We start from the raw sequence: 22,896 nt of genomic DNA, 5'->3' as shown, positions 1-22,896 counted from the left end.
TTGATTCTCACCGAGTATATGATTGCAGTGAGGGTAATATCCGGTTTAAGTACCCAAGAAGTCAAGTTACTTTCCGCAAATAGACATACTGGTGCTGAGATTAGTGTTGCAAATAAGTTGTAGAAGAAGACTACCGTTATTTCTTCAGGGTATACCTCCATGACCCGAGTCTGAAACCATTAGAGCTACCGTATTTAGCAAAACTTTTAATGTTTAGTCAAAGTTTATTTGGTGAACTTTTCAAGTATTTGTACCTGTATAATATACCAGACTGATATAAGAAAATACTGTGAAGCAAGCAGGAGTCCTCCGAGTATCCAGCTAGAATCTACTGAGGTCAAATGCTGGTGAGACGAAATGGTAAGTGATGAAGGTGTAGAAGATGCAACAGCGAGCACTTTTGGGCCTTTATAAAGCACAATGACCAAAGCACCAGATATAGATAGTATTGCACCAATGATTTTAGCCTGAGTAGCAGAGCTACTTAACATTACTCGTTCCATCCTTTAAGAGTCACCCAAGAAAGCAAAAAAGAGTTAGATAATAAGATTGATAGTAACAAACAGAAACAGACCTCATATCCACCCAACTTATCTCAGGAAAGAACAAGCAGAACATTTATAACCGACCAAGAATGACCACTAGGTACTTAATAATATTTACTTTTTGGCTTCGATAGACGTGGGAAGTTTTTTGTATCTTCTGGTATAAATTGGGACCATCAACTGATAGCAAAACCCATGATGTCCAAAAAATACAATCTTAGTCATTTAGTCATTCCACAAAGGTAAAAGGGGTAAGATTTTGTATGGTTGGTTTAGAGTGAAATCATCCCATTTTTCATAGTCCAAACTATTTCCCAAAACAGAAACGAAAGAGAAAGAGGTAGAACCTGAAGATAACGGCGAGTGTGAATGTAAACGCTGGTGTCAGATTGCTGATAGCAGAGGCAAGAGTTGGGGAGCTATATACAATACCTTTACAACCAACGATCTGCGACATGAACCTGTTCCCCCTCAAGTTAAATTTTAAAAAAAAAACTAGAAAACAAAAGCCAGAAATGCCTTTAAAACTAGAAGCAGGAGTAATATATTACCCGATAAGACCAAGTAAGAAAATCTTGAAAAAGAGAGGAGACTTGGCAGAAGGTAAGCTTCTTGATCTGCATGTGTCAAAAAAAAGTTCATAAACTTGAAAAGCTTAGACTGGAAAAAGAGTAGATGCGGAGATTAGTACCTTCCAAAGACAAAGGAAAGTGGAAGAAGGAGAGTTGTTGAAACAACATAAGAGTAGAAGACAAAGACATAGAAGTTCAATCCTCTTAAAGTTGCAGCCTTGTACAGTGTGTTCGACCCAACCGTTGTACACTCCACAGCAAACATAGCAGCAAACGGCACAACATCTCTGGTAAAGTATATCCACGCCACTTTCTCTTCTCCTATTTCTCTCATGATAGATAGATACTGATAGCTAGGTTCTCAGAAACTCTCTTGAAAAATTGAAGTGAACTCAGAAACAATCAATCATGCCTGCCACCACGCTTGTGAAAACGGTCATTGTTTAATAAATAAAAAACCAACAGTTCATCGTGAAGACGACGACAAATGTCGAAAAAAATATCAGCCTTTGTCCATAATTAATTATCCCAACTTCACCTCATATTCTAATACTCCAGGGGACCCCATGACAAGGCACTTTAGCCATTGAGCTCTAATACCTTCACCAGCTTTACTATCTTCCATTGGAATATTCTCCTCCACTGATGTAGACTTGTAGCTTTTGCTTTCGTGTTGCTGAATCATCTCTCTATCAACAAAGAATCCACCAAAATATCAATAATTCACTACAGAGCTCATAGATGATTCACCAAATCTAGAGTCACCTCACCTACAGAGAGTACAATCTTCAGATAGTAACTTAACCTAAATCAATCCTAGTTTCATTAATTTTCTTAAGCCGATTCCAAAGATCAATGTCATCGCTGACCTACGATTCCTCCAGCAACAGAAGATAAAGCAACTAAAAAGATCAGAATCGAACCAAATTCCCAGGCGGAGATGCTCACGGGAGCAGTTAATTTCTCCGGCGACTTTTCCAAAGCTGTCGGCGAGACGATGACCGTCAAAAATATTTTGATCAAACGGTTAGATTTTGAGACGCTCGTTGAGAAAGTGACACGCTTCTCATCAAAAGCGTAGATCCAGTACGATTCATTCAAAATTAACACGCTTCCCAAACTAAACCGAAAAAGACCGTAACCAAAAAATTTAAATCGAACGAAACCAAAACCATTCACCCTGATATTTTATCAATAAATCCAGTGGTCTAGTTTAAAACGTTAGACATAATAATAAAATCATATTAATTTCATTTTAGTAAAATAGATAAAACTGAAAACGAAACCAAACTAAAATACAAAGGATGTTTGTTATATATGATTTACAAAAACGAATAAGACCTAAAAACAAAGACAACCAAACCGAAGCTAAACCGGAATATTGTCTATCATATAGCTGGTCATGCTCTTAACAGTGGATTGGGCTGGATGGTCCGGCCCAGTACGGATTCTAATATAAGTCCAAAAACATAGGAAACCGTCATTTAAATTTATTTTGTCTTTGGAGTTGACCATCTGACATATCAACTCGTTCATCTCTATGCACGTGGACCCAAATCTAAAATAACACTTTTTATTTATTTATCTTCTTAAGGGTTCTATTTTTTTTTTTTTTTTAATTTTTCATATTTCAAAGCTTTTTACTTTTTTGTTTTTTTTTAATTTTAATTGCTTCAATGTTGTTGTTTGCCTCGCACTTCGAGAAATTACAAAATCACTTTCCACTTTCTTCGGGTCTTCTATTTCCACCATTAAAGCTCAAGAAAAGGAAAGGTTGTAGAGATTGAGATATATAGAGATAGTGATAGAGATAGAAGAGAGATAAAAAAGCAAGAGGAAAGAGAGTTCCTTTACTCTCTTCTTCTTCTTCCTCTGCAAATCTGACATATATTATTATTAGCCCTCTTTCATTTAGGGTTTTGTGTCTCTCTTTTCAAGAATCATCTCTGGGGGACAGAGCTTTTAGGTGAGTTTTGTGTTTATCTCTCTCTCTCTCTCTCTCTCTCTCTGATGTTGATGTTATTGAAATTGGAACTCTTCCACTTAACTTGGAGTTGTTTGTTTTTTCTTCATTGAGCTTTTTGCGAGATCTTGAAATTGAGATTTTTTTTTTTTCATCGTTTCTGAATCTTACAAGAAGATGTCTTGGGTTCGATTCACGATTGAGCAAAAAGATGGCAACTTTGCATACCCACCACCGTTTTACAAAGACCCAATTCTTTCTCCGCCGTCTCCTCCTCCTCCGCCACCGTCGTCCGGTAACAGAATCAGTCCGGCGGTTCTCTTTGTAATTGTGATTCTAGCTGTCTTGTTCTTCATCTCTGGGCTTCTTCATTTGCTCGTTAGGTTTCTCATAAAGCATCCTTCTGCTACTGCTTCTTCAAGGTCTAATAGATTCCCTGAGATCTCAACTAGTGATGCTCTTCAAAGACAGCTTCAACAGCTTTTTCATTTGAATGATTCTGGTCTTGATCAAGCTTTTATCGACGCTTTACCTGTTTTTCACTACAAAGAGATTGTTGCTAGTGGTGGTGGTGCTCAAGAGCCATTTGATTGCGCGGTTTGTCTCTGTGAGTTCTCTGAGAAAGATAAGCTGAGATTGTTACCAACGTGTAGCCATGCGTTTCATTTGAACTGTATTGATACTTGGCTTCAGTCGAATTCTACTTGTCCTCTTTGCCGTGGCACTCTCTTTTCCCCTGGTTTCTCTATGGAGAACCCGATGTTTGATTTCGATGATATAAGGGAAGATGAAGAGTGTGTGGCTGAGAATGGAAGCCAGAAAACTATGGAGATCCAAGAGATCGTTGTGGAGAAAGGTGTTTTACCGGTGAGATTGGGCAAGTTCAAGAGGCTTGACAATGTTGGTAATGGTCAGGATCAGGATGTTGTTGTTGCTGGAGGAGAGACTAGTAGTAGTAACTTGGATGCAAGGAGATGTTTCTCAATGGGTTCGTATCAGTATATACTCGGTAACTCCGAGCTTAAGGTCCCCTTTGCCAACGATAGACTGCCGAGAGTGAAACCTCAGGACAAGGACTCTGAGCAGACAGGGAACTCATCATCAGCATCGGAAGAGAACAAAAAGATCAATAGTGTGGCTAAAGGAGAGAGCTTTTCGGTTTCTAAGATTTGGTTATGGCCAAAGAAAGACAAGTTCTCTTCAGATGCTCAAAGAAGGTTGCCTTCTTCATCACTTAACGTTGATGATCTTCCGAAACTCCCATGGATGGAAGATCATAAGAAGCTGGAGAACGACGTAAGGTAGTATCTATTGCTCATTTTTATTCAATCAAAATCATCGATACTTAGGGGTTTACTGATCATATTTTGGGGGGAGGGGATTCGTAACCATATGTTGTACCATATTGTTCAAAAGGGTTTTGATTCTTGATAAGAACTTCAGTTGCATTATGCTTGTTAATCATATGAGATCAAATTATAAATTACGCATGCTCAACAATAATGGATTCCAAAAGACTGATGCTTTAGCTTTATTTTTATTATCTTTGTCTCTTTATTTCTTCACTTTGGGAGTCACCGGTTCTCTTTATACTTTCCTTTACTCTCTCAACTAATTCACTGTTAGCTTTATGCATATATTATTGTATTTTGTATACAAATCTTGATAGTCATCGATTATAATATGGTTTACTTTTATATTTTTATAAGTTTTCTTGATTGGTTTTGGAATTTTTTAAGTAGGTATAGAAAACAAAAGGGAACTTTTGACTTGTGTTCAAACACAGTAGAGTCTTTGGTTTGGGTTAAGAGTCATTATTATAATCAAAAACAAATATGAAGTCTTTCAATACACCAATTACATGTAAGACTTTAATTTCAAAAGTATTTGGCTCTAAATGGTTTATGTTGGTTGTTGTAGGGTCAATATGTTTTATTTGACTCTAACATAAAAACCATTACCCACTAGATTTTGATTGATTGCTCATATAAATTAATATAGATCCAAAAGAAAAATGAACTCTCTATTTGATCCATATACTTTTATGTTCTATAGACTATTCAAGCTAGGGTTGGACATTCGGGTAACCCGTTCGGGTTCGGGTATTACCCATTCGGGTTCAGTTCGGTTTGGGTACTATCGGGTTGGAGTCGGTTTAGGTTACAAATTTTAGAACCCGATTAGTACCCGAACTACCGGGTACCCGAAAAAATATAATTCAAATATAATTAAATTTAAATAAATTTAGTTAAATTTTGACTTATGTGCCAAAATATTTTAGATATTTTGATTATTTTTGATATTTAGGTATAAAACTAAATGAAATATTTAAAATTATAATCATAATTTTGGGATAATTGCATTATATTAATGATAAATATTATAAATATGTTTATATGTTTGGGTTTAATCGGTATCCAAACGGATATCGGGTATTATCCGACCCTAACCCGAACCCACAAATATTAGAAAATAGAACCCAATAGGGTAGGCAAACCCGTACCCAACCCGAACTTGGTTTTTCGGGTTGGGTTTCGGATTGGGTATACGGGTACGGTTTTTATGTCCAGGCCTAATTCAAGCTTTTACCCATGTTTAGAACAGAAGCTTAAAACTAAGTCTCTTGATCTATAAACTGGTCTCGGATTCGATGGCCGAACCCACCAGCTGAGTGATGATTCATCGTTCATGAACATGTTAGTGAGGTAATCTTCATTTGCTAATGGAGTCAAAGCTGTGGAAGAGCCCATAATTTCATCACCTTTGGAGTTATTAAGCTTATCTTGGAAATTTTCTTTGGGATTGGTTTAGCTTCTCAGTCAAAGTATGTAGAAACATGTCTGAATCTTGAGCTTAACTTCTGTCTTGGAAGCCATAAAATCTGTAGCTTTTACTTACTTTAGAATTGGGAATCTCATTCTCTGAGGTAACTGATTCATGTATTGCCAGGAAGGGGTCATCATAACAAGCCTTGACCTCTCTTTCGATTTGCTCAATCCTAGATCGAGCTATTCGATTCTGGAACCAAACAGCTACTTGACGTTGAGGCTATCAAAGCTTTTTTGATAACTCAATCTTTCTCCCTAGTCAAATAACCAGAAGTGATTAATATTTCACCGGAGAAAATACGTTCTTGTCAAAGTTTCTTTCATTTCGATGGCTGGTTTTGTTCATGATTTAGTGACAATGTTTCTTCCAAGTTAGATAATTTCACTGGAATTTTTCGAAATTTGAAAAGAAGAAACAAAGATTATCACCTACAAGAACAAGATTCTCAAGGGAAAGTGAAGTTTCTCACCTTGTAATTGGAGACTTTTGACTTAAAACTAAAAATAAAATCAATTAGGACTTTGAAATTAAACGATCTTGTTAAGAAAATCATGACTTTGTGGCGAAGAAACTCGTTGTCCACAACAACCTCGCCGGAGTTACCAACGGACAGAAGCAAAATCCGATCGTTAGAACACAAACTACAAAAGAGGAGAAAAAAACGACCAAAAATGTAACCGGAGAATGATTTTTAGTAAGAGTGAGCTACTTACTACTTATACGCAAGTTTCAAGGGTGATTTTTTTTTTTTTTTTTTTTTGGCTCAACTTCATTAACCAAAGGAATACATCCAAATTGAAGGTACATATCATTCACCTCTATAGAATTGGACCAAATGCAATGGTTCGATCTAGTATCACCCTGAAACACTAGCGGATTCAACGCTATCTGATCGAAAAACCATTGCATTTTTTTAACCACAATGAGATAAAATAACACTCTACAACTCAGAGTGAAATCATCTCTTGAACCACCTAAATTTACCCTATGATACGAAAACAACTACTAACACAGAGAAGACCAAAATCTATACTAAAGATCAAAGCAATTCCAAGCTATTAGAACCTCAAGATCGGCGTGTAGGACTTGTCCAAATAGCATCGACACCAAAAGGTGCAGCATCAGCAAGACTTGGTTTCTTCGGCTTTCATTGTTCCGATCCTAAGCCAAAAACGGACACTACATCCGACTGACCCGGCCAAGGGTGATCTTAAATGACACTTTTACCGGTTTGAACTTTTTTAAAATCATAAACAACGAATAAATTAGAGAAGAAGTGGAAAAAAAAAGAAGAATATAATTCGAAGAGAACAAAAATAAAGTTTCTCGAACTAGTGCATTTATATATACTAGGTTCGTACCCGCGCTACGCCGCGGGATTGGTTTTTTATGTTATTTTTGTCATATTCTGTTTTGTTTTTCTTAATTCATAATTTAATATATGTTATTAGGAATCAATTCATAAGTTTTTGATAATTTCAATAGTATTTTTTTATTAATATTATTTACATCATCATATGATACATGAGTTTTTATTTTATAAATTTAGTTTCTAAATAGATTTTAAATTTTATTACCAAATAAATTTAGGGATTACAAATCATTAGTTCTTGATTTGTTTTTCACTCACAAACCCTCTATAACAGTAAGACATATCACTCTTTGATTTCTACATTTTAAATATTATTGATGGATCTCTTAGAGTACTTTAGGTTTAGGCACTTCAACCTTTGTCTCATAAATCTGACATAAATCAAAGATGAAGCTTTTGAAATTTACTAAGATCGAAGGGAAATAAAAAATGATAATTTTCACATAGAGAATTCTAGAAGTAGTAGTAAGTAACATGTATTATACTAAACCTTGAAAAAGAAAACGTTCTGGTCCAAAGCAGCAACTTGCTCAATATCATCTTCATTTAAGACCTAAGTCAACAAAGAAGAGGTTAGTCAACTTACACAAACACGAATATTTCTTCTTGAAGCAACCCTAAACGCTTGAATAAAAATGACATCTTTACCTCGATTGGACCTGCGATTATAAAAGAAATTAATGAACTTTGTCATGCCCAAGTTGCTCTTTTGTGAATTTTTTAATCTTTTGTATATAAGACGACAATTGTATGGTTAGCGAGGGGCTTACATGAGGAATTAATATCTCTGTTTCTCTTCTCTTCTTCCTTCTTCTTCACATCACTATGCGCCTCTTTCTCTATATTCTATCTTTTCAAATTTCTTCCTTATCCTATTTTTTATCCTCGCCTCTTCTTCCAAAGAGTTCTCGATAACCGGAGAATTTGATTGCAGAATCTGTAGATTTTGATGAAATTCTTGTTCGAATTAATCAAAGGTGATTTTGGTGAGATTGATTTGCCTCTTTAACAATGGCCTATGCTTCTTCCATGTCTCTTGCCACATGAGTCGTGTGTTTTCTTCTCTTTATGTTTGTTTCATCGAAAGCAAAACTTTGTGACGATTGTTTTTTTTATTCTCTCTAACTGAATTCAAAAGCAGTCTTATAGTGTGAAGGAGAAGAACAAACAATTAGAGTCTTCGTGTTTTTTTTTATTATCTCGGCAAAGGTTTATGAAGTGAAAGACAACGTGATGTGACACATAGGGGTGTCAATCGGGCTGGCTCAGCCCGGTCCGGCCCTTCTCCGCCCGCCCCGAAATATTTCCAAGTCTTTATTTCAAAGCCCGGTCCGGCTCTAACAGGGCTGCATGACTTTTTGGGTTTTTTGGGCTTATTTTACGGATCAAAAATTCAAAATTATAAGTTAGTTTATAACATGTCTTAAAAACAATGTTTAAAGGTGCAATATAAAACAAATCAATCAAAATTTAAATAACTCATTTATATTCACTAAAACCAATTAAAAAAAACCAATTAGAATTTTATATTGTAACCAAATAAAAAAATATATATATAATTCATATAAAATATCACAGATAAAGATTTTAAAAATATTAAGTAAGGTTATTAAGTAAATATGAAATTAAGATTAGTCAATCAAAATATTTTTTAAAATCCCAAGGAAAACTTCTATCTTTTTAGTTTCTTTTTTTAAATTTTCACTCATCAATTTATATTCTAGTGTTAGATTTCATACTAATGGTTTCATCTTTAGAGGGTTTAATTAGATGATATATTTAAAATATTATATTCTTTTTCTATATTTTACTCCATTTAAACTTGAGTGCCAGAAAAGAATAGAGAATTAGACATGGATCTTTTCAAACTCATGACCTTGTGGGGTGAATATAGTAGAAGAATATTAAAAAATGATTACTTATAAGATGATAATCTAAATTAGGTAATGGAGATAAACCTTTTAAAACATCAAAAACAATGTAATATATATATATATATATATACATATATATATATATCTTACAAATTCCAAAAATATAATTTAGAATTAAGCTTCTACAATGATATTTGATTTGATTTTTTAACCCATACAACAACAACAAAAAAAAAACAAAAAACAAAACAAAACAAAAAGATTTGAGATATAGTAGAAGATGATGAGAGAATGAATGAATGAGAGAATAAGAAAATGAGTATTTATAGGAATAGAAGTGATGTAAAATTATATTTAGAAAAATAGGAGTTGCAATTCTAAGTTATTATGTGTTTTTAACTTTTAATTATATTCTTTTTCTATATTTTACTCCATTTAAATTTGAGTGTTAGAAGAGAATATAGAATCAGACATATATATTTTCAACCTCATGACCTTGTGGGGTGAATATAGTAAAAGAGTATAAAAAATGATTACTTACAAGATGATAATCTAAAATAGACAATAAAGATAAACCTTTTAAAACATCAAAAACTATGAAGATAAACCTATTAAAACATCAAAAACTACCTAATAACAACAACAACAAACAACAACAACAAAATTTGAGATATAGTTGAAAAGGATGAGAGAATGGGAGAGTGAGTATTTATAGGAATAGAAGTGATATGAAATTCTAATTTATTATGTGTTTTAATACAATTTAGTGGAGAAATATAGATAGGAGTTACAATTTTAATTTATTATGTGTTTTAATATAATTGAGTGGAGAAATTTAGTTAATGCATAATTTATATAATTTCAGTTTTATATTAAAATATGAGTTAAATGTCATAATAAAATATTTTTTATTTGTGATTTAAAATAAATAATTTTTTTAATTATATTATCAAGTGGACCAATAATTACACAGTGAAACTTTACTTCTATGTATACATGATATCCGTGTACTGTGAATTATTAGTTACTTTTTTTTTTTTTTTTTTGTNTTTTGGTAATTTTGGCATATACTGGACCGGAATGATACCAAAAGTTCCCGAAACTCTCTCTCTTCTGGTTCCCGAAACCGTTTCTTAAACAGAGCCCTTCGTTTTTGCACAATCCTCGACCGGCGTCCGCTTCTCCGGCGTCGGCCATCGCCACCTTTCCTTCGAGCAAGTGATTTTACAATCAGTTTCTTCCAACTTCGGAGAGCAATTGTCGCTTTCCTTCCGTTGGGGCATTCCCCATACGGTTTTTGTTTCCAATCTTTGGAATTTAAAGTTCGTTTAAGGAAACCGCCATGGTCAATTGATTTCAATCTTCGATATGTTGCTTGTCGATACCCAAACATCTCTTCCTTTCAATCAGAATTGAGTGAAAATTCTGGATGCAAAGAATTATTAACCTTGGATTTGTTTATGCTTCGATTACGGTTGATGTATATGCACAAGAAATGACAATGATATACTGCCTTCTCGTTCTCATTATCTCTAGTTCATCCTTTAAGGATGATCTGATGAGCACTACTATTTCGAGGCGCTGGAAATATGTTCTTCATTGTTTCATCTTTGGTACGTGTCTACAATCTCTTCGAACCTTCCGATTAAATTTAGACTTCTCCAACTTGAGAAATGGAGTTTTAGTTCAGATATGGATCCAAAAGTAAGTGATTATGATTATTGGGTGTATATATTTGGATTTTGTTGGTTTGAGATGTCGAGATTACATTTGGATTTGGTAAAATATTGGCGAGAATATTTTATTGGTATTACTCTTATTGTGTGGTTGAGCAATGCATTTGCGATTCTTAAATGGAAATCTATCAACACGAGAGTATCAGACACTTGGGATATGTTGAAGAGAAGTACAAAGACGTCTACATATTTCAGAAAGACCATGGTACAAAAGCTTGGGTGCCACTATGTCTACAATCCATAATTAGAATTGGGCACATCGTGTTTAATATTACGTTTTGTGAAAAGAAGTGTTAGCCAAAAGTTGCTACATACAATTCATAACAAAGAGAAATCAAATATGAAGTTGGATAATAACAGATCTTGAGATCGGTTAGCGAGTAAGACTATTCTACGGAAAGCATCGTGAAAATTCATTCTGCTGTATTTTTCTTAGTGCCTGACACATATATGTGCGTCGTTATAATTATGTTAAATTAATTTTGCCTGTGTTTGTAATAACTCTTTAATTTCAATGGAATTTATTTTTGCCGAGTAAAATAAATAAAAAAAATCTACTGGACCGGAATCGGATAGCAAAACCGAGATATGAAATTGAAATAATAAACCCATCCGGTTTATTTGCCGTGGCCAGCAAGTCTGAGAGATATATCATCGATCGCTCGTAGATTTTGCCGTGGCCAGCAAGTCCGAGAGATATATCGTGAATTGTGCTGTTAGTATCAAATGTTGTAATTACTTTCACAGCTGTAAAACCTATACGTAATTTCAGAGGTAGAATCAGGACGTGGCATGTAACGGAAATACTTTGACCGCACGACCACTCAAAATTATTTTCAGATTTGGAATCTTCTCAATTTTAATTATCAGAGAAAGAATTAAACAAATTTTTTTTTACTTAGATTTCAAATTTATCCATGTAATTAAGGCAATATTTATCTTAAGACTATATTACAAAAAAATAATATAAATGCAGTCTATGTTTATTAAGTTTATTTATATAGTCAAAGATTTTAAAATTATTGGTAGTTTGGTACATGTATTTTGTTTTACCAAATTATTGGATTCTTTTTTTTTTGGTCAACAGACGTTATAATTTTTTTTAACCTTTTATTGCAGAATGTGATAATTACACCGTAAATGCGTTTTTATAGCTTTTTAAGATATTATCTGGTAAAAAAAAATAATTAAAATTTACTAGTTTTGGATAATCATATGGATAATACCTAAAAATACGACGATCATTTCCCAAAAAAAAAACACACACACATTAAATTAAAACGTTGAACAAGCCTTAATTAATGAAAAATGAAGACAGAAAAAAACTTATAATTATCCGTAAACAAATTAAAAAAAAAAACCGATCGTAACAAACCAAATAAATGTAATTAATATTTTTAATTTTTTTTTTGATAATTCCCTAAGTTTAAGGAAATATTGACTCCTTGACTCAAACGTCTCTCTTATCTTAATCTTAATCTCTCTCTCTCTCTCTCTCTCTCTCTCTCTCTCTCTCTCCTATATATATGATAAGAGATGAGAGAGAGAAAACACTCACACACAATTCCCAAACGCCCTTGATTAGGTTTACTTCTACACTTCGTCTTCTTCGCTTAATAAAGCTCTCTTCATCTCTCTTCATCTCTCTCAATCTCTCTCTTTCATTGACGGCGATTTCAAAATGGTTGATGCTCAACAAGTTCGTTTCATCATCGGAGTCATCGGTATCACTAATCTCTCTCTCTCTCTCTTCTCCTTCGATTTCTTTTGCTTATTAGTTGCATCCGTTGATCTGAATCCGAAACCGTTTATTATTGTGATTCTTTTTTCCCAAATCGATCGCTTTTGATTCTAATGGCGACTCTATCTTTGTATGTATGATTCGTAAATACTATATATATATATATATCGATCGTACGTGTGTGATGTTGAGCTTGATTCTAATGGCGGTTCTAATCTAGCTTCATCGATGCGTTGATCACATATATGTTGTTTTTGTTCAAATAGTGCGATGTTATTAGATTTGAGGTTTGAGGTTTTTGCTATAGCTTTCGTCGTGATGATTGATCAATGTTTCATTTCTTGATCCGTTCGATATACATACGAAGAGATTAAACGATGTGATTAACACAATTTTTTTTGCTCTTGTTTAATGCTGTGTGCAGGAAATGTTATCTCCTTTGGTCTCTTTGCCGCACCAGCGTAAGACTCCTTAATCCTCTTTATTAAACTCTCTTAATTACATGTATTATAATCCTAATTGTGAATATTTCGAAACTGACTGAGATGTAGTTTGAGTGCCCATATGTTTAGTATGTAGATGGTTGAGTCCATATGTATATTAGTGTTAATGTAGGTGATTATTTGATAATGTGTCGCTAGTATGCTGTGTTGTATTGTGTTGTGGTTGGTTTCTAGGATTAATGTAGCTATGATTAGATAATTATTCTATGATGATGTGTGCAAATGTGTTCTGTAACTATATATTGATTTTTTTTTTTTGGTTTATCTATTAATAGGAAGACATTTTGGAGGATCTTCAAAAAGAAGTCAGTTGAGGAGTTTTCATATGTGCCTTACGTAGCGACGGTCATGAACTGTATGCTGTGGGTGTTCTACGGTCTTCCTGTGGTTCACAAGGACAGTATTCTGGTTTCCACCATTAACGGTGTTGGGTTAGTCATCGAGCTTTTCTACGTTGGTATCTACTTGCTCTACTGTGGTCACAAGAAGAACGCTAGAGTGAGTTATTTTGATTAATTAACCTTGCAATTATTAATCGATCATGGTTTGCGTGTGGTTTCTGATTGTATTGTGTTTTGATTTGTGCAGAGGAACATAGTGTCATTCTTAGCTCTTGAAGTTGTTGCTGTTGCGGGTATTGTTCTGGTCACGCTCTTTGCAATCAAGAATGAGTTTGCTAAGCAAACATTCGTTGGTGTGATTTGTGATGTCTTCAACATTGCTATGTATGGAGCTCCTTCATTGGCCATTGTGAGTCTAGCTCCTCTCTTGACCCTTAATGATCCGATTTGTGTTTTTTGTTTTGTTTCTAATGGATGATACTTTAATGTTTTGTTAATCAACAGGCTAAAGTGGTGAAAACCAAGAGTGTTGAATACATGCCATTCTTGTTGTCTTTGGTCTGTTTCGTTAATGCTGCTATTTGGACTTCTTACTCTCTCATCTACAAAATCGATATCTACGTCCTCGTAAGTTCTCTCTACTGTGAATAAAACAAAAAAAAACTTATATTTATTTTGTAAAATTGTGATTATATGGCTATGATTTTAATTGTGTGATCAATTTTAAACAAAATTACAGGCAAGTAATGGGATGGGGACCTTGTTGGCTCTTTCTCAGTTGATAGTGTATTTCATGTACTACAAATCAACTCCAAAGGAGAAGAAGCCATCTGAAGTTGAGATTTCAGCCTCAGGGACGGACAGAGTTTGAAGAATTGTTTTTCTTCTTTTAGATATTTTCTCTTACGTACATTCATACACACAAGAGTGTTGTATGTGTAGGCCCTTTTTTGTTTTTAATATCTTTTGGATTTTTTCTTTGGTTTGGTAGAATTTTTAATAATAGACTTTCAATTTTTTTTAGTTTCTGGATTTTGAGGATTTGTCAGGATTTTTTGTTTTTCCTAATACATTTTTAGTGTGAAACATTTCAAAGGAAATATCAAATTTTGGATTTCTTTTCAAGTATCTTCTGTTATACATTTTTTATTTCTGTTATAGTGCAATTCCGTTTATATGTTTTTATGTGTGTCAATGCTTTTTTTATCTTGTTGTAAATAATTCATCATACAGAGAATTGATGAAAAAGCATTGACTAGGATTATTATTATTAAACTCTTCAAGTCTATATTTTCCTAGTCATCTTCGGTTTTTTTATATCAAAACCAGTCATATTCTGTTAAATATTAAATTTTGACCTTTATAAATACATGAATGAGTAAATCTTGACTGGGGAAAATCAGCAAGCTTTTGAACGAAACAAACCAAAAATTATACATATATGGATGAATTCAAAAATACATCAAAGATTTTGGAGTTTTTCTAAAATTAGGTATTATTCAATTTGTGATTTTAAAATCTCTCTGCAAAATAATTCATGCAAAATAATTCACAATCCCTTGTTATTCAATCAAAAATTTATAAAAATCATATCAAATCTACTGTTATTCAAACTTAACAAGTATTATTCAAAAACTACTAAAAACTGATTTTGAAAGATTTTGGATACATTTCTACTTGAAAAATAGGAATGAACAAATCTCACCTCTAAAGGTGTTATTTTGAAGGATTTTTAAAAGAGTTCACAAAGACGGGAAGATATATTCTCATCATCACTCTCGTCACAAAATAAAGAAATAAAATAATCTCCCACAAGTCTTCACTATCCTAAAACTGAGCTTCAATGGAGAGATTCTCTTTTCAATTTCAGATTGAACCCAGATTTTGATTCTCCAACCAACTTCATATCTTCCACTCTTCTTCTTCAAATCCTCATATTACTTTACTCAAATACCAATTGATCCTCTGAATGAGCTTTGAGGATTCCATTTCATAAACTATATTATGTAGGCTCAACAATCTAACTTATCAACAATTTTCTCTATTCTGATAATTTCCACCTAAGCAAAACAAAAAGTTTTAGATTGAAGATTTTAAGGCTATCCACACCTACTTATATTTATATTATTCCTTATAATTCTTAAGCTGATAAACAAAAGCAAAAACAATAATGTAAAATGATAATAGTCATTTCAGTTTTTGTTATTTTTGTCTATTATTCCTGTGTTTCCTTATGGTTTGCTCATTTTTCTCATGTTTGTCAATTATTTTTCAAAAATCCCATCTCTAAATAGCATATTTCCATCATTTACAACTATAAAACACCATACCACCAATTTGAAGGCGGATTGCCTTGCACGGTCGTCTAAATCTTTAATTTCTGGAACTTCCTTTGTAAACATTTATCAACCGGTTTGACAACCAATAGTAGAATTCTTTTCTAAATAGTGTTTGGTTGAGGAAAAAAAACACCATACCACCCACTAAAAGAAAAATACTTAGGTTCACCCCCTCTCCTCTCAACCAATCAAAATCTTCTATCTAATATTTCATTTAAAAAATAAATCAAAATTAAATTATAAATCAAAACAAATTAAGGAAACAAATTATGTATACTTTTAATTAAGGAAAGTTAAATATTGGCTTGGTTTAGATTTTTAAAATTAGAACAAAATTATTTGTCGGTTTGGATTTATAATAAGGTGATTAGAGTTTAGATTTTACAATGAAAACGAAATTATATGTCGGTTTGGGTTTACAAATGAAGTGGTTAGGGTTTAGATTTTACAATGAAAATGAAATTATATGTCGGTTTGAGTTTACAAATGAAGTGGTTAGTGTTTAGATTTTATAATTAAAACGAAATTATATGTGGGTTTGGGTTTACAAATGAGGTGGTTAGGGTTTAGATTTTACAATTAGAATGAAATTTAATGTCGGTTTGGGTTTACAATAAGATGGTTAGGGTTTAGATTTTACAATAAGAACGAAATTATATGTCGGTATGAGTTTATAAATGAGATGGTTAGGGTTTAGATATTACAATTGGAGTGAAATTATATGTCGATTTGGATTTATAAATGAGATGGTTAGAATTTAGATTTTACAATTAGAATAAAATTATATATCAGTTTGGGTTTATAAAAGAGCGGTTTAAGTTTTTAATTTTATAATAATGTATACAGATTTTATTTCCTTATTTTATAAGGGGGGTGAATGAATAGGTTCACCTTAGAGGTGAACCCAAGTATTGTTCCCATTAAAAACATAATACCATAACCACTATATGTAGCTGATCAAATCGATATATATATATCTCTAAATTTTATTTTGGGATAGGATTTTAATATGAACCCAATCTATTTTAATTTAATTATTATTTTTTTCTCGAACTCTAATTTAAGTTGTATCCAACAATTTTTAAAATGTTTTACCTTTATCAATTTGCGGTATTACGCTATTATTAATATTAGGAGATATGAACTATGTTTTTCCCAAAAATTATTGTGACATTTATTTTAAAAAGATATTTTGTCTGAGATTGTATTTATTTTTAATATTGAAATTGTTTGGTAAATTTACATACATCTTTTTGAATAATAATTATTTTAGAATAATATAGTATTTTAATTTGTTTGATGTATGTTACAGTTTTATATTTTTTGTTTATTGTATTTTGCATTATTATTTTGTGAAATATTTTAATGTAGTAATTATAATACTGTAATTGTGAGAAAATAAAATTTCTTAATTTATCAACAACATAAACTTATTTTTAACAACACACATTTCTTTTTCATATTGAGTTATATATCTTTGTTTTTAAAAATTCAAATCACAACATATGCAAAACAAATTCTACATATTTATTAATCATAAGTATTATATGATAATTCAAAACAAATTGTAAATAAAATAAAATAAAGATGATAGGAGAATCATAATCAACAAAATCTTCCAAATATAGTTATTAAAATAATCACACTGTATACTTATATATAAAAATCTTAGTTTTTAAAATTCTGATTGGTTTATAAGTTTTGAATTAATTAGTAAATTTCGTCAATAATTAATTAGAGGGAAAATAATTTTTTAACTAATAATTATTTAAAAGATTTTATTAGTCTAATATATTTTTAAATTTATTAAAAAAATAAACATTTGCTTTAAGACCAATTGCATGATAATGTAATTTACTAATTTTTTACATTTTGTAAGGTTAGTTTTATTTTTGTACTTCTCAGTTAACATAACAGGATATATAGTTGACTATGCCATGTACATACTTTAGTTGATATCAAAGTTGTCTACATCATATATAAATATAAAGAAAAAAGATGGGTAACTACACGAAGTATAGGAGAATACATGGTCACACATACCAAGTATACTATTGTATACTCAACTACACGAAATATATGTATTACATGGTCACATGNAAACTAATTATAAGAATGAATAAATTAGAGATATATAAAAATATTTAGATATTGAACTGAATATATTTTTTAANATCAACACCATAGACATACAATCCGATACACCGGTCGATTGACTCCGGCGCAGACCGACGTTGACTCCGGCGAAGACCGACGTTGACTCCGGCGTTGACTAAAAAAATTGTATTCTAAATTTTTTTAAAAAAATTATATTAAATCANAGAGTCAACGTCGGTCTTCGCCAGAGTCAACGTCGGTCTTCGCCGGAGTCAGTCGACCAATGTACCGGATTGTATGTTTATGGTGTTGACTACATAACGTCATATAGTTCATGCATGTGGTCATGTAATATATATACTTCGTGTAGTTGAGGATATAATAGTATATTTGGTATGTGTGACCATGTATTCTTCTATACTTCGTGTAGTTAACCTTCTTTTTTCCTAAATATAAATACTGTTCTTAGAAAGAAAGGAAAGATCATATCAAACTGAAAAAGCAAGTGTTAAATATTTCAATATATATATTAAGCAACCAAACAATATTAAAGGGAATACTTAAAAATTTACTGGTTACAAGAAGTTTCATACTCGACTAGGAGCAGTATAATGATGTGCAACACAATTACAACTAAAAGATAACAATGACTAGATAAGGATAATACTATAGGCCTTCCCCAGTGGGAGGTTTTAAGGGAGGTTTTAATACAGTAGAAGGAAAAAAATAATTCAGATAGAAGAAAAAAATATAAGAGAGCCTCTAATTTAGTAGACTCGAATTTGAAATAAGAGCCCTTAGGTGTCACTTATCTGTTGGGCAATCAGATTAAAAGAGAAGAATTTTATTTTGATGGACGATCGGGTTTTTGTTTCTTTTCCTCTGTAAATCTCTCTCTTTCTCTCTCGATCGGAAGTCTCCGAATTGACGAAGTCCCGAATTGACAAAGTAAGGAGATGGAATCAAAGGAAGGAGATTGGGGTCGGAGGAGATGCGAAGCGTCGGATTGAATCGGCGGAGGCCAATCAGAGGAGATACGACTCCAAAACCTTGAAGCGTCGGATTGAATCGCCGATTGATTTCTTCTCACTGGACGTTGATCCCAGGAGTAATGATAACGACGTCGAGCCTGTAACCCCGGTGGTGGTGGCGGCGGCGTCGTGTTCGAAGAAGAAGAGTAAAAAGAGGAAGAAAGATGAAGAAGCTGAGCAACCTAGATTGGAGAGTAATTGGTTTAGTGAGAATAGTTTCTCTAAGATCCCAATGCTTCAGTTGCATAAAGGTAATGAAGCTCAATATCATTCAAAAGTTTGAATCTTTTGCTAAAATGTGGCTATGAAATTTAGGTTCTTGTTAGTTCGATTACTTTGTTGAAAGTGAAAAGCTTTGACTGGTGTTTGATTATGCTTTTTGGTGTTGTATCTTCACAAAGAATCTTGTTGAGAAAGCTTTGATCTTGATTTGTTGCAGAAATAGTAGATTTCTGTGATTTTCTGTTACCAACACAAGCAGAGAAAGTTGAGCGTGATGCGGCAGTGGCGAGTGTGTCAAGTATTATTAAGTATATCTGGCCAAGTTGTAAGGTACAAACTTTCGAAACTTCAATCTCTCTTTGAGCATTGTTTGATTTCAACAACTGCAATCTCTAATCTTTGCTTATTCTCTTTGTTGCAGGTTGAGGTTTTTGTGTCATACAGGACAGGGCTTTATCTTCCAACAAGTGATATGGATGTAAGTTTATAACACCACTTTGACTATGTGGTGTACATAATTAACGAGAATACCTTAGAACAGCTTAACACAACGTTTATCTCCACATCCATTTTNTCAAAGGAAGGAGATTGGGGTCGGAGGAGATGCGAAGCGTCGGATTGAATCGGCGGAGGCCAATCAGAGGAGATACGACTCCAAAACCTTGAAGCGTCGGATTGAATCGCCGATTGATTTCTTCTCACTGGACGTTGATCCCAGGAGTAATGATAACGACGTCGAGCCTGTAACCCCGGTGGTGGTGGCGGCGGCGTCGTGTTCGAAGAAGAAGAGTAAAAAGAGGAAGAAAGATGAAGAAGCTGAGCAACCTAGATTGGAGAGTAATTGGTTTAGTGAGAATAGTTTCTCTAAGATCCCAATGCTTCAGTTGCATAAAGGTAATGAAGCTCAATATCATTCAAAAGTTTGAATCTTTTGCTAAAATGTGGCTATGAAATTTAGGTTCTTGTTAGTTCGATTACTTTGTTGAAAGTGAAAAGCTTTGACTGGTGTTTGATTATGCTTTTTGGTGTTGTATCTTCACAAAGAATCTTGTTGAGAAAGCTTTGATCTTGATTTGTTGCAGAAATAGTAGATTTCTGTGATTTTCTGTTACCAACACAAGCAGAGAAAGTTGAGCGTGATGCGGCAGTGGCGAGTGTGTCAAGTGTTATTAAGTATATCTGGCCAAGTTGTAAGGTACAAACTTTCGAAACTTCAATCTCTCTTTGAGCATTGTTTTATTTCAACAACTGCAATCTCTAATCTTTGCTTATTCTCTTTGTTGCAGGTTGAGGTTTTTGTGTCATACAGGACAGGGCTTTATCTTCCAACAAGTGATATGGATGTAAGTTTATAACACCACTTTGACTATGTGGTGTACATAATTAACGAGAATACCTTAGAACAGCTTAACACAACGTTTATCTCCACATCCATTTTGGAGTTATTATAATACTGTTTTTGATACTTAGACGTTAGTTGCTGTATAGATTAGTGTTAGGAAAGATCTTCATGTCTAAATCTTCATCCCTTTTTGCTGTATATATAGGTGGTGATTTTGGAATCAGGTCTCACAAATCCACAGCTAGGTTTACGCGCACTCTCCAGGGCATTGTCACAAAGGGGAATTGCAAAGAATATCTTGGTATTTTGACTTTTTATTACTACTATTATATGTCAATAATTAGCTCTCTAATTGTTCAGGTGATTGCTAAGGCTTGTGTACCAATTATCAAGTTCGTTGAGAAGAAAAGCAACATTTTAGCATATAGTTTTGGTGTATCCTTCTAAACAGAAAGTGGTTGTTAATGTGAAGTCAAAGCTAAAGTCATTATGGAAAGTGGTGATGTTCCCTCATTCATCAAGCTTCTCAGCTCTCCCAGTGAGGAAGTCCGGGAACAGGTATCAGTTTAGATTTTGATTTTTGTATAATGTTTTGGCTAAGAAGCTGTTATATCATATTGTTTGATGACTCTAAATTATGAAATGCAATAATTTTATAAACATTCTTCTAAATATGCAATAGTTTCATATTGTATTTTCATTTATTTATTTTCAAAGAAAAAAAAATTCAAATTAAGAGACTCAATATTATAACTCACCATTGGAGGGGAACATTTTGATTAGAGTTCCCAAAGTTCTTATTCAACCAAAAATATAAAATATATTAATTAAAAATTTTAAGAGCCCAAAAAATATAACCTCCCATTGTGGATGCCCTTATATATAGTTGCTAGATATGCCAAAATAACAACTAGTACAAAGGAATTAAGGAAGTAACGATCAGCAAGAAAAGTAATGTTGGGGTGTCGTCGGGTATTATCATGCTGTGCGAGGGTCCTGAAGACCACCACACAGACAGCAGTATATGTTACACCAGCCGTTAAAGGCCTATTAAAACTTGACCAATAAGGCAATAATAAATGAATAAATAAAATAATGAGATTGACTGACTATTATAATCTGCAAAGCTGTGACTAAAAAATATATGTTTAAAACGGTTCCGAAATATTAAGAAAAGGTGCCTTGCTTTTTCCTTTACGTGTAAAAGAGTCGCTGTCTCTAAGTCCAAGGCTTCGGGATCGTGAGTCTAACGCATACTAGTATATGTACACACATCCGTATATAAAAAGTTCCTAGACGTGAAATAACCAAAATAAAACCATGAAATGAATTGCGGCCACGTAACTACATAATACGCCTTTTCTTTTTCTCAGGTGTTGCGTGTACTTGAGCTTTGATTCCATACGTTCTCATTTGGAAATTTTCAAATGCTTCCGAAACTGCTTCCACCTGTTCATAAATTTTGCAAAACCAATAATAAAAACGTTACTTCCTGTGCTTCACTCGAAACAGTAATGTAGAAAGATAATGATGATGAGGGTTCATAATGATAACAATCACATACCAATTCTGGTTTTTTGGCATATACTCTCACTATCTTGTCTTGATATGTTGTTGGTAACAAGTGACTGACTCGGTCCTCGGGTATCACAAACTTCTCTGTACTATCATAATCCTGTAGACACCATAAAAATCAATTGGTTTATTGAGAGATTCTGTGTTATTTTCAAGTTTTCCTCTTTACACATTTAGAGAAACAAAAATCTGCATATCAAGAACATAAACTTTTCATGTATGTATGTACCTTGAAGAAGTTGATGCTGAAGAAGTCAGTCAGATCCACCACAAAGATAAGTTGGTTAGAATTTTAATGAGCGAAATTGAGAAAACAAAGAAGCTAACTTGTGCTTTGTTTACCATTCAAGAGGATTTTCTCTCCCACGAGCCAAATCAATCTTGACGTTTGAAACAGCGATATCTTCTTCTTTTAGTGTCAAGCTTGTGTGTTTCTGTTAAATCAAAAGCGATCTAAGTATGGCAACGGACTGTAGATATAGTCTTCCTCTATGTAAGTGCTAAAGATTACAAACCTGAGAACATATGATATCTTGAGCAGTGACAGCTTTGAAATGATCGATTTTGTCCTTTGGAACCGCATACTCGTTACAGAACTGCAAGTAAAAATCCATACATCAGTCTTTCTTCAGAAGGGAAATTCTTAGCCTAATTAAGCATAAGAAAAGAAGAAACCGGGTGAAATTGTATATACTTGGTACAACTGCCTTCTGCGAACACGGAGTATCAGCTCTTTAGCTTCTGCAAGCTCTGGATCTGGAGCTATTTCGATCGTTTTGAGGATTGTGTCGTCTAGCTGCATTTGTGGAGAATA

General features: G+C 33.2%; 4 protein-coding genes across 5 annotated transcripts in view; 2 read left to right on the top strand and 2 right to left on the bottom strand.

The window, feature by feature from the left end:
* On the bottom strand, window positions 9–2,230 carry LOC104728388 (WAT1-related protein At5g40240-like; the record flags this gene model as incomplete). Its single annotated transcript, XM_019231967.1, has 7 exons — window positions 2,041–2,230; window positions 1,656–1,806; window positions 1,237–1,529; window positions 1,097–1,162; window positions 893–1,006; window positions 255–504; window positions 9–170 (listed from the first exon to the last, which is right to left on the bottom strand). Coding segments are annotated over exons 3-7 (807 nt in total), but the record flags the coding sequence as incomplete, so codon positions are not given.
* LOC104724366 (RING-H2 finger protein ATL46-like) lies at window positions 2,781–4,633 on the top strand. 2 transcript variants are annotated; one of them, XM_010442831.2, is made up of 2 exons: window positions 2,781–3,083; window positions 3,255–4,633. In XM_010442831.2, the coding sequence occupies exon 2, from the start codon at window positions 3,258–3,260 to the stop codon at window positions 4,383–4,385; it is 1,128 nt and encodes a 375-aa protein (XP_010441133.1). In that variant the 5' UTR covers window positions 2,781–3,083; window positions 3,255–3,257; the 3' UTR covers window positions 4,386–4,633. The 2 variants fall into 2 exon arrangements, with proteins under 2 accessions (XP_010441133.1, XP_010441132.1); XM_010442830.2 differs by having other exon boundaries at window positions 2,783–3,083; window positions 3,258–4,633.
* On the top strand, window positions 12,444–14,478 carry LOC104724364 (bidirectional sugar transporter SWEET8-like). Its single transcript, XM_010442828.1, has 6 exons — window positions 12,444–12,615; window positions 13,057–13,093; window positions 13,411–13,633; window positions 13,724–13,885; window positions 13,981–14,103; window positions 14,216–14,478. The coding sequence occupies exons 1-6, from the start codon at window positions 12,573–12,575 to the stop codon at window positions 14,345–14,347; spliced, it is 720 nt and encodes a 239-aa protein (XP_010441130.1). The 5' UTR covers window positions 12,444–12,572; the 3' UTR covers window positions 14,348–14,478.
* Window positions 21,618–22,896, bottom strand: part of LOC104728386 (deoxynucleoside triphosphate triphosphohydrolase SAMHD1 homolog) — a 7,454-nt gene continuing 6,175 nt past the window's right edge. The window contains exons 15-19 of the mRNA XM_019231966.1: window positions 22,598–22,678; window positions 22,425–22,516; window positions 22,312–22,327; window positions 22,072–22,182; window positions 21,618–21,956 (exon numbers count right to left, since the gene is read on the bottom strand). Coding sequence (XP_019087511.1) covers window positions 21,852–21,956; window positions 22,072–22,182; window positions 22,312–22,327; window positions 22,425–22,516; window positions 22,598–22,678 — 405 coding nt within the window. The 3' untranslated portion in view covers window positions 21,618–21,851. The remainder of the gene's footprint in view (window positions 21,957–22,071; window positions 22,183–22,311; window positions 22,328–22,424; window positions 22,517–22,597; window positions 22,679–22,896) is intronic.

This window comes from Camelina sativa, chromosome 11 (assembly GCF_000633955.1).
Source record: "Camelina sativa cultivar DH55 chromosome 11, Cs, whole genome shotgun sequence".
NCBI lineage: Eukaryota > Viridiplantae > Streptophyta > Magnoliopsida > Brassicales > Brassicaceae > Camelina > Camelina sativa.
This window is presented reverse-complemented; position numbering and strand designations above follow the sequence as displayed.